The 12,264-nt window shown below is 41.5% G+C and overlaps 1 protein-coding gene across 2 annotated transcripts in view; it reads right to left on the reverse strand.

The window, feature by feature from the left end:
* Positions 1-12,264, reverse strand: part of LOC119863412 (protein mono-ADP-ribosyltransferase PARP14-like) — a 35,048-nt gene that overhangs the window by 6,064 nt on the left and 16,720 nt on the right. For both annotated transcript variants that reach the window (XM_038421840.2, XM_043504969.1), the window contains exons 9-15: positions 11,741-11,804; positions 10,778-10,927; positions 9,516-9,578; positions 7,675-7,842; positions 4,749-4,958; positions 4,048-4,656; positions 1,564-1,709 (exon numbers count right to left, since the gene is read on the reverse strand). In XM_038421840.2, the coding sequence (XP_038277768.1) occupies positions 1,564-1,709; positions 4,048-4,656; positions 4,749-4,958; positions 7,675-7,842; positions 9,516-9,578; positions 10,778-10,927; positions 11,741-11,804 (1,410 nt within the window). The remainder of the gene's footprint in view (positions 1-1,563; positions 1,710-4,047; positions 4,657-4,748; positions 4,959-7,674; positions 7,843-9,515; positions 9,579-10,777; positions 10,928-11,740; positions 11,805-12,264) is intronic.

Here is a 12,264-nt window from a genome sequence, read left to right on the forward strand (position 1 = left end):
TATTCCCTTTTGATGTTAACTAATGTAAATTGTAAAATACTTTACAAAGTGTCCTTGATGCTGACACCTTTGTAAAGTATTTTACAATTTACATTCAGGCAAAACTTACTGAAGTCAGTGGCCCGAATCCTGGAACTGCACATAGCTTTACGGAGATCTCCCTATGGGACTCACAGGGAAGGAATATGTCCCCCAAACTGTGGATTAATCTCTGCGGATTAAAGGAATTGCTCTATGACTGCTACTGTAGCCTCAGGGCTGCAGAAGTGTGTGTGGTCAACCAGCTCTCCACCTGCAGAAGGATCTGTGTAGAGTAGGTGCCATTCTCCTGGACCCAGTGTTCTCCTTGCCTGCCTCCCACCATGTACAATGGGCTGTTGGGAGCTTCGCTTCCTAAAAGACAGAGTCCCACAATGCAGAGATATGTGTAGATCTCCTGCACAGGATTCCTTAATCCTGATTCCTTTCAGCAATAAAAATGCACTGTAGACGAAGAAGCAGGATTTGGCCCAGTGAGAGGTTTGCATAAGTAAGGACTTCAATAGTCAATCATTTACTTGGTGGAGATTAATCTGATTGTTTCTTAGAGATGGTTTACTGTAACATTCACAGCAGACAGATTTTCAGTTGATTTCTGACTATGTATGTGTGTGAGCCTATATTTCATAAATAAATTACCTTCAGTATCTCATCTCATAATTTGGGGATACTGAACACAGACTGCTTGAATGCCCAATCACCCTAGGATAGTGGTCCACAAACTTTTTCCTATTGTGCCCCCCCATAACCATAATGGAATCTATCTGCACCCCCCCTGGAGCCACGGTTGGGGGCTGGGAGTGGGGCTGGTTGGGAACCAGAGCTGGTGTCAGGAGCTGGTGCCGGTGTTGGGAGCCATGGCTGGGAGCGGAGCTAGGGCTGGGGCTGGAGCAGGAGCCATGGTTGGGAGCCAAGGCCGTGGCCAGGAGTGGAGCCAGCGGTGGAGCTGCAGCCAGGAGCGGAGTCGGGGCCGGAGCCACAGTCGGGAGCTGGGGTTGTGACTAGGAGCAGAGCTGCAGTTGGGATTGGGGGCTGGGGCCGCTACCAGGAGCAGAGCCATGGCTGGGGCTGGGACTGTGGCCCGGGTCGGAACCCAGGGCCAGGAGTGGAGCCACGGCAGGGTCCAGATCCACAGCTGTGGCTGGGAGCAGGGCTGGGAGCTGTAAGCCAAGGCTGGGGTCAGAGCCAGGGCAGAGCAGAGTTGGGGACAGAGCAGGGCTAGGTGACGTTCCCTCCCTGCTCCCCGTGGGGCTGGCCCAGGCCCCACCACACCTCCCCAAATGTTCCTCCATGCCCCCCCCAGGGGCCCCACAGTTTGGGGACCACTGATCTAATAGTTGACAGCCACTATCATATGATATTAGAATGGAAAATTTCCTTAGATTTGCAATGAAGTTTTGGATTTTATCAATAATGTAGTGTTGGGGAAATACAGAACTTACAAATAAATACTTAACAAAAAATAAAAGATGAAAGTTTCTGTTTAAAAAACAAACAAAAAACTTCACTCTCATGTTACTTCACCTTCTCGATTTTGAATGTGGGGCAGGTTTTTAGAAACTTCTTCTGAACATCTTGATATTCTTGTTGTGCTGTATTTATCTTAACCACTTTGACATGTTCTTGTTTCATATCACTCCACTCTTTAGGGAACGCTACTAACTGTTTACCTGCAAAGTAAACATTTTGTTAATACAGCTAGAACTGACTCTGCTTATACGGGTTTGTGCCTTATTAAAAACTGAAAAGAGCACCTATTATCGATTCTTTTCTTCCACAGATTCTTTGCCAAGCCTATTCTTTGCCATGAATACACTATGGCTTCTGTAGCACAGATTAGATTTTCTATTTTGCTACCAATCTGAGCTCTCACTTACCAAACAAAAACAATTAACTAAAGTAAAGTTTAGAAATGTTGGGAAATTTTACTCATTACTTCTGGACCACTCAACATTTTGGGTGTCAGGGTAGAAACTATGGTAAATGGGACAACTTGCATGACTAAGGACAATTCATGTGAGTAAACAGTGGCAAGACTGGAACATTTATCTTTTTAATATGGAATGGTATTTGCTTCTGGCTTATAAAGTTATATTGGTAAATCAAATGATTTATTAGCGAAGTGATTAAGCTGAGAAAGAATATGGCTACAGCTAATCACTCTTCTGTCAGTAAGAGATATTTGTTTATGGAGGTCCTGATCCAGTACATAAACATGTACTTTTGCTGTGTCAGGGGTCTGAATACGCTTCTACTGGCATTACTGTAAAAGGTTTTGGAAAACATAATCCACAATGAAATATGGAAAAGAACAGAGACACATTTACAATTTAATGTATTCTGGGCAGGTGGAGAGCAGTGGATGCTGGCTGGCCACCCAGCTCTGAAGGCAGCGCCACCACCAGCAGCAGTGCCATACCATGACACCCTTATTTTTGCACTACTGCTGACAGTGGTGCTGCCTTCAGAGCTGGGCTCCCGGACGACAGCTGCAGATCTTCCTGCAGTCGGGGAAGATTCCTGGAGGTGGGTCTGACCCGGCCCTGGGAGAGGCCCCTGCAGGGGAAGAGGAAATCCTGTCCCTCAGCAGCCCAGCCAGGACCAACAGCTGGAGTCTGGCATACTGAAGGAGTCCTTGGCCAGGGCTCCCCCAGCCCTGCTCCTCCCTGGCCTCAGGCCCAGTGCCCTAGCATTCTGGGGTTAAACGGGCCTTGGGCTGGCTGTGTGTGTATGGGAGGGCGACCAAGGGAAACCCTTGCCAACCACGGTGCCCCATTAGCAGTAGTATTGCCTTCAGAGCTGAGCATTTGGCCAGCGGTTGCTGCTCTCCAGCTGCCCAGCTCTAAAGGCATCGCCGCCACCAGAAACAGCACAGAAGTAAGGGTGGCAATACTGCAACCCCTGTTCAATAGCCTTGCAACTCCCCCCCATGACTCCCTTTTGGGTTGAGACCCCCACAAATTTAGTATCTGAAACCATGATATTTATTATTTTTAAAATCCTATGACCATGAAATAGACCAAAATCGACCCTGATTTTGGTAGGGCCCTACCTATGAGGAAAGATTGAATCAATTGGATTTGTTTAGTCTGGACAAGAGGAGACAGAGAGGGGATACGATAACAGTTTTCAAGTACATAAAAGGCTGTTACAAAGAGGAGAGAGAAAAATTGTTCTTCTTGACCTCTGAGGATAGGACAAGAAGCAATGGGCTTAAATTGCAGCAAGGGCGGTTTAGGTAGGACTTTAGGAAAAACTTCCTAACTGTCACAGTGGTTAAGCACTGGAATAAATTGTCTAGGGAGGTTGTGGAATCTCCATCACTGGAGATTTTTAAGAGCAGGTTAGACAAACACCTGTCAGGGAGGGTCTAGATAATACTTAGTCCTGCCATGAGTGCAGGGGACTGAACTAGATGACCCCTCGAGGCCCCTTCCAGTCCTATGATTCTATGAAACTCAGTTTAAAATTATGTGCTGGCTTTCTGACACAGTTGTTGTTACATTTCAAACTAAAATTGCTAGGTGGAATCACTGCCAGTGGTAGGTAATGCCTAGCAACTGAAAATTTATGGCAAGAGATAGGTTTACTTCTGGACGTAAGTCTTCATCTAGACTAGAAGCATTGCTGTTGGATGACTGAGAAAGCCTTTTTGATATATCCTAAGAATTTTGATCAGTCCCTATTGGGAGATGTCCTATGTCCTCTTCAATTCTGAATTCTTTTTATCCCTTCACACTGGTATAAACAGGGGTAACTTTACTGACATCCATGTTGTTACACTAGTTTTACACTAGTGTAAGTGAGAAGAGATTCAAGCTCAATATGTTTAAATATATGTTCAGAATCATTAATAGTTTCTAAGAAAATATACTAGCATTATTTAGAATTTTTAAATATATGAATGAAAGTGTGTGTACTTTGTCAGACCCTTCATGAAATAACAAACAAAATAATAATAATTAATAATAAAGCTATGAAGAACAGCTCAACAAAGCTTTAATTTACCTTCATCCTTTGGCTCACGCTGAATGATTATAACTGTTCCTTGTTCATCTGTAGCACGTAGATTTTTCATGTCTACCTTGTAGTTCTTCCTGAGGAGTTTGATATTAATTTGAGTTTTTTTAGCTACTTTAGCATCCTCTAAGTGCATATTTATCAGAGAGTCAAAGTCTGTGAAATGCACATTGTTTATGGAATACTTCCACTGTACTAAATTGCTGACAAGTTTTGCCTTTGATTGTTCTTCTTGGTTATCTTTAATTATTTTGATCATGTTTTGAATTTTCATGGAAGCTTCATAGACATCTCTAGTCATACCAGAAACTCTAACAAAAGGAGGAGTTTCCTTGGTTTCCACATGAATGGTAATATGTAGGCTTTTCTGGAGTTCACTTAGTTTCTTAGCTTCTGCTTCACCAAAACTGTCAATTAATTCATCTGAAATAATGTTGTCATACTGTTCTTTTAAAATCAGATTTTTTATCCAAGATTCAGTGGCTTCCATATTTTTTTGGCTTTCACCACAAATCTGAAATGTGGTTAATTCAGTTTTCTTCTCCAGCACGAATCCACATTTCTTTCCAGCGGGACGTTTTTTGCCCATTAAAAGTGCTGCAATGAAGTATAAAGTCTGTAATTACGTAACTTTTATTTAAGAAAATATTTAATTTTATGTACCCATTTAAAAAACACTCACTACTCACATGTTAACTTAGAAAGCCATGATTCTGATGTTGGTGAAGTTGTATCTCCTTCTCTTTTCTGCATACTTGCATAAAATACATTTTGCATCTGTGGCTGGAAGATGACTATTTTAATTTTTTTCACATGCTGGACTGTTTTTGTATTTGCAAACTCAACTATAGCATCCATCATGTCCTCAGCTACCTCAGCTGGATTCCGCCCTGCCTGACCTGTAACAAATAAATAAAAAATACATATTTGCTGGTGAACAGTATGTGAACTAAGATGCTCTCTATATCAAAGAACCTCTCTGCTCCCTACTTGTACTATCTGAAGACCTTGTGAACAGTCCGAGCAAAAAGATCAAAAAAATGTCTATTTTCTAAACTGCAAGCCGTCAGGGTAGAAACTCTTTTTGTATAGGGCCAAGCACACTGTTGGCACTTAACACAGTAAAGTAATATAATAATAATAATAATAATAATAATAATAAAAGGTAATCCCTCCAAGTCAAAATTGAGGTATATTGCACTGCTGCTATATCTGTGCTGTACTTGTTCTGTGGCTAAACACAGGACTTCATTCTTCATAATTACAACAGATAAATATGACTACGATGATTTATTGAAACATCCTTTTAAAGGCAATACAGTCTCATTCTTATAATGAGGTCAGCATAACCAGATATGAAACAGTTTGAGGAAATAATACATTGTGAAAAGAAAGTTACTTTGTAAGCTCTTAAAGAGAAACCTGGCTCCAATGTTTTTCTGGTTGCAATCATTAGCTGACAGGCTGCAGACTGTGAAGATGTCATTCTCTGTCTTTCTCCCCAAAAAGATCCATATTACCAACATCCCTGCTAAAGTGGGGATCTTTTGATTCCATAACTGAAGCAAGAGCTATTAGTCTGCCATTTTCATAAAGTATAATTTCACTGACAAATGAATATAACACATTTCTATAACAATACTAACAGCTTTTAACTGGATGAGAGAACAATAGACAAGATAAGCCCAAAACTTAAGATGAGGTAAAGAGTAAGTCGTGCATCGACTGTGAACACTGTACAGGGATTGGTTCCTACAAAGTGTCCAAGCCAATCCAAAAACATGTGATGCAATGTAAAGTAAATGCAATGTAATGTATAAATGTACATAACAGAAGGGGGTTTTCTGCATTACTTTGGATGTGTGGTATATCCTGTACCTACCCGCTACATTTGAGTATGAACAACTCGGTATAGCTTTGCTGTATGCCAGATAAAGGAACCTGAGTGACAAGAACCGAGTTCTTGGGGAACCGTGTGGAAGTGGTCTTAGAGGCTACCCTAACAGTTCTGAATCTCTCGCTTTTTTACTAACAAGTGGCCCAATCCTGCCACTCTTACACAGATAATCCTGCTCATGCTAACAGTTCTGTTGAAGACAGACATTTAAGTAAATGTTACAGGGTTTTTTTAAAATGACGCCAGAGTGTTCACTGACATTTAAAGTTATTATGTAAATATATTCCTAAAAGGTTGACTAAAACGTGTCTTGGAGAAACAGTTTGCAAAGCAGAAATATTGTAATGCAACATGTTTTTCCTGGATAATGTCACATTAGTGCAGAGGTGAAAGTGAGCCGGTGTGCTGTACCAGGACTGGCTTTCCCAGACAGCAATTTAAAGCCCTGGGGTAGCGGCAGCGGGGGTCTGGAGGGGATTTAAAAGGCTGGGGCGGTAGCGGCGGCTGGAGCCTCAGGGCTCAGGCAGCAGGGCTCAGGCGGGGATTTAAAGGGCTCAGGGCTCCAGCAGGCGCTATCACAGCGGAGCCCCACGCCCTTTAAAGCTCTGCCAGAGTCCAGAGCCCCGGGGTAGCAGTGGCAGCCAGGAGCCCCCAGGGCTCCTCAGTGATTTAAAGGGCCCGGGGCTCCGTTGCGGTAGTGGCAACTGAAGTCCTGGGCCCTTTAAATCGCCCCTGAGCCCCAGGGTTCCCAGTCGCCTCTGTAGCTGGTATAGGGGGTGATTTAAATGGCCCAGGGCTCCAGCTGCGATAGTGGTGGCTGGGAGCCTGGGGCCCTTTAAATCAAGATTTAAAGGGCCCGTGGATTTAAGGCCCTGCCTCTTCCGATTGAGGCAATTCCCCCTGTTCAGGACTCCAGCATACCGGTAAGTCCTCTAACTTACTTTCACCCCTGCATTAGTGTCAATGTATAATTTAGACAAAAATTTTCATTTTTCAGGGCTCTGAAACTACTTGCGAATTTGGTGACCAGTTTTTGCTGATTTTTTTCCCAAAGAAGTTGAAACAGATTGTTTCAGCCATTTAGAAACAAAACATTTTGACTTTTTCTTTCAAAATGGTGTGATGTTTCAAGTTATAGCCAACTGAAAAAAAAACAGGTGAAAAACAACACAAAATGAAATAACCAAAAAAATCACTTGGGGCCAAACTAAATGTTTTATTTGATGCAAATAAAAAAAAAAAAATTTTTAAATTTTTATTTTGGCAAGAAAAAAAAATCAGTTTTGATTAGAACCAAACTGAATTTTTTTTCAGAATTTAAAGTTCTGCCCCTGAAAAAGTCAACTATTCACTCAGCTCTGGTATCATTAATTGGCACCTCCCTTAGCCAGGTCACTGTACATTACTGCATGCTTTTTCAATATCTCTCCACTGAATGACGCCCCTCAGCCATACAGTTACCTTCCAATGTTGTGATATGCAGTTTGTCTATAGCAAACCAGCTGAACCAAGTAGTTAGGCTACTTTTTGGACCAGAATATGCTTCGGCTGAAATCAGTAAGAGTAGTGTCAGGCCTTTAGAAGCTAATACCATATGGATACTTGCTATACAAATCTGTAATTTTAACATAACACTGCTGGTATGAGTTTGTGTGTAAACTTACTACAGTGATCTTGATTTTGCTTTTCCTTTCAAAATCTACTAAGAAAAAACAAACCTGTTCCAATTGCTGGGAAGGCGACAGATGTGTACTTCCTCAGTTCACACTCCTGGAGCACTTTAGAGACCAGGGCTTTAACATCTTTCTGATGAACAAAGTGAATAATTTTACCACACATCAGGTTTCCACCTTGTGTGGTTATAAAGGCACTGTGAGGCTGTAAAGCTAGAAGATAGAAGAAAAAAATATGACACACAAAATAAAGAGATCAACACTTTATAATAACAAAGGACAAGAGCCTCAAGTGGTGCACAATGGAACAGTTCCAATGTCTTTAATGGAGCCATGCTGATCTATACCAGATGAAAATATAACTTCTGGAGAGAAACGTGCCTGGTATTTGCAAACAGGAAAGTGGAAAGCAACTCCATCTTGAATGTTTTATCTATACAGGGTCTTGACATTCCACCAGCTTCATCTGATTAACCGTTTTTGCTGCTAACATTCTGCTTTTAAAATTTCTTTATGCTGATATCTTAAATTGGGGGTGAACTTCATATGTGCTCCAAATTTCCTGTTTTACTTATGAGTTGAAATCTGGGTGCTCATCAAATAATAGTTTACAATTTAACACAACCTACCTTTTAACGTATATGAAATTTAAATAATTTTATTCGTATTATCAACATTTCTTAAAATGTGTATCAATGGAATATGCACAATACCTCTGCATGAGAAACTCCCTATCATTATTCATGTCATTTACCTCCAGAAATCTCCAATTATCATTTTATAGATAAACTGACAGACTAAAAAAGAGCCCAAGTGATTTTAGGACTATTGCAAGGAAGCTAAGGCATATGTAATAAAATCCTTTAAAAGTGCTAGGTCATTTAAAATGAGTTGTAAACACATCAAAAAATACTGCAAAAAACTGATGGACTCATGAGCGCAACACTACAAATAGCACTACTATGCAGAAAGAAAAGAAACTGATTGTGAGATTATGTGCTCATCCTACTAAGTGCAGAACACATTCAACTCCCATTGGCTTGGGAGTTGAGGGCAAAGATCAGGCTAATAAAGGGGGAGAATCCACAGATTTGCCAAAAGTGAAAAATTTGGAAGCAAAAGGTACAATATTGAAACTGAACTGCCAAAACCATGGGGATACTATTTCATTTTGTGATTCAGGATGCGCACTAAGGGTTTTTCTTGCACTAATTGGTGCCAACCACAGTTGGCAATGGTTTAATTTCAGCACTGGTTTGGCAGAATCCAAAGACTGTAGAAGAGCTCACAGACAGTACCTATTGGGTTACATAATTTCAATTAACAATAACTGTGCACTTTTGAATACCAAAGGAGAGACACTGATAATCTCTAAGAGACTGATGCTGCACCCACTGAAGTCCGTGGCAAAGCTCCCATTATCTTATCCAGGAGCGGGATCAGTCCCAAAATTGTTATTGCCTCAATTCAAGAAGGTACATCAAGCATATGCCTAACTTTAATCAGGTTAGTTTAAATCATGAGCTTAAAGGGACTCTGAAGCCAATGGGCCTCTTCAAGTTCTGAAAGTTAAGCATGTGCTAAAGTACCTTCATAAATAGGAGCCTATGGTTGCACTACTTCCCATGTACTCATTAGGATCAAATAGCCTTTCTCTTCCAAATTATCTTCCTTTTGCAAAAATAACGTGGATGCCCTGAGAGCAGGGTTTTCAAAAATCAATAAAGCCAGCACAATTTTATTTAATGTAATGTGCTTTCCTGTTATAATTAAATGATCCAACTGGGGGACTGTAACATCATGACTAAGCATAAGCAGCCATTTAAATTTTGGAAAGAGCAGGTATACTAATAATGGAATCAAATGGAATATATGTTGCATCATACCAAGCATAGCACATTCTAGTTCAACCTGGGGTCCAGCAGCTTCCATCACTGCTTTGAAGACACCTTAAATAAATGAGAAAACATGTCAGTTTGCTAAGTCAATTTAACTGTTGTCACCCAAAAATCACATCACACCTGTATGAAAACTCTCATAATAAACTCTCATAAGCTTTGCCCTGCCACATGCTATATTTTCATGCACTAACAGCCAGATTCTGTGTTCCCTGAATAGCCAAAACTCCCATGGGGACAGATCTTACAAGATGCTGAGCCCCACCAATCCCCATTGTATTCAGTAATCTGCATAACATCTCCTATTGCCTGCAAAGAATATACTCCATTTATGAATTAACTTTATTTCATAGCTCTCTTGGTTGACAGTACGTCAGTCACCATGCTATGTTACCTGACAGATTGCCTCTTTTTCTGTGTCATGCTGCTACTGCTGGGATCAGCAGAGATGTTCAAGTTGAAGCCCCTTTGACACAAATGAGGGCTGCTGGCAGGGTGGGGTCCTCGACTTTAGAACTGACTCACCTCCGCAGAATGCCAGAGCCTAAGTTTGTTAACCTTCTAGGTAAGGGGCAAGGCCCATCTTATTTCTTGGGCTCCTGAGGAGCAGGGCGGACTGAGGGTTGGCAGGGCATGGCGAATGTTAATTTATTTATGGGCAGTCCTTTACATGACCTCATATTGCATATATGAGCTAATGGGCCAGGCCCCCAGGATGCAGAATAGGCACCTACCAATATATTTCAATTTTTTTTTGTGGGGGGGGGGGGGGAATCAACATTACAGCATAGGCTAGAGAGTGGGAGAACAAGGGGATTGTCTCTTCAGGTGGCTCTGACTTATGCCTGGGTACCTTGATATTATTTTGTGTCATGAGGTTGTATTGTTATGTGTTGGCATTGTGCTTCTATCTTGAAACATCCCAACGCAATGTCAGGACAGCACTCAGCCATTATTTATTAGCTCTCTGCAATTCTATTAGACGAAGAGGCTCTCAGATGCTGCAAAGCTGGGTACTACTAGTCTAAGTGATACATTTCACAATGGAAAATTCCCACTGGGAATAGCACTAACGTTGGAGAACCACAGCCCAGAAATGGAAGGACAAGACCAATGGCCTTTAATGTAACAAACTAACACGAAGCACAGACATTTGCCATCCCACTTTCCCAGCGTGAAAAAAATGCTCCCTCCATTTCCAATAAGTGGCAGTGAATTTATCATTACATTAATAGATATTCAGGAAGTACCTGATTTGGCATTAAATGATGAATTTGATATGTTTACAATAACATCTGTATTTTCCTTGGTGATATCACCAGTTGCTACCTGGAATGTAATGGAACCAAGCTGCATTTCATGAACTCCCAATACCGGCGTTGAAACACGCCCAGAGGAAACTGCAAGGAAAATAAAAATACATTAAGAGTGGTCTGTCCTAGTAAAAGTGCTATTCCCTTGAGTTTATGTATGCTTTGTACATTCAGTACAGAGTTCACAGATTGGGATCTCCAGACATAAAGTATCCTCTTTGACTCCAATATTCTCTAACCCAGATTTTTTATTTCTGCTTTCCATTATTCAGTCCATAGGACCCGGGAGACATAGAACTCTTTCAGTTTAAATACTGTGGACCCACGGCTACTCCCATTGAAGTTGATGCAATTTTGCTATGAACTTCCACGGAAGAGGGAATAGGTTCTACATTCTCCTGAACAAATCTCTGGTGTTGCGTGCTGTTCATTCACATACTGTGCTGTCAGCATTTCTCTCCTGCAAATTAATAAATGGAAAGGAACTACATCTGCTGGATACCTTTGTGTGGACCATTCAAGTTACAGAGGGAAGGGGGTAATCTTCACAGATGGCCTAAAAGTGCACGAAGAAGGGAAATGATGCTGTTGGGAGCCCACCCATTCTAGTGGTTGCCCTTGTAACATGTTATCTGTGGTTCGCTTGGCATGGTGATTGCAACTTTACAATCCCAGCAACCACTGCAATCTATCGGTATAGTACCAGTGGATTCTCCTCCATGTGGTAAGGCTGGCAGCACCCCTGAAGAGCAGGAATGTCACCATAACAAAAGATTTTCTCCCCTGAGTTTTTCACCTCCCGGGTTTAGGAATGTCAGTTCATTAGACTATTTTACGTCCTTGTGACATTCTCCTGCCAACTGCGTATTTATAAAACCCAATCCAAATAAACAACCTTACTTGGACACGATGATACAGCCTGGAGATTCCCATTGGTCCTAGATTCTAATTCATCTGTAAATGCCTAGAAATAGAATCAAAGGTGCTGCAGACAAGGTTTCAGAGATTTGCCCAACAGAGACAGATTCAAACCTGGCTAGTCTCACAAGTAAAATTAACAGCTATGTATCTGCATTGGAGATATCTCATGCACATAATGTTCACCTTACAGCAGAGTCTAGGTGTCAGTGGTGGGAGTAACGGGAACTTCTGTGGAAACAAGGTGCTGGTAGTTGTAGGTATTTTTACTACTGTGTCATCTAGAATTGCTCTGAGCAGGGTTAGAAAATACAGCATTTAAAATGCCTACAACCCTGGGAATCTCATCTACATTAATACAACATTTCTACCAGTCATGGAGCTGAGCCAGTAATAGCAAAGGTGAGAAATATTTTGGGAGCCTAATGCAGACTGAAACTTAAAATCCTGTGCCTACTGAAACTTTACACTGCCAAGCAGTTACTTTGTTCTGAATTGGTTAGCTG

This window comes from Dermochelys coriacea, chromosome 11 (assembly GCF_009764565.3).
Source record: "Dermochelys coriacea isolate rDerCor1 chromosome 11, rDerCor1.pri.v4, whole genome shotgun sequence".
Taxonomy (NCBI): domain Eukaryota; kingdom Metazoa; phylum Chordata; order Testudines; family Dermochelyidae; genus Dermochelys; species Dermochelys coriacea.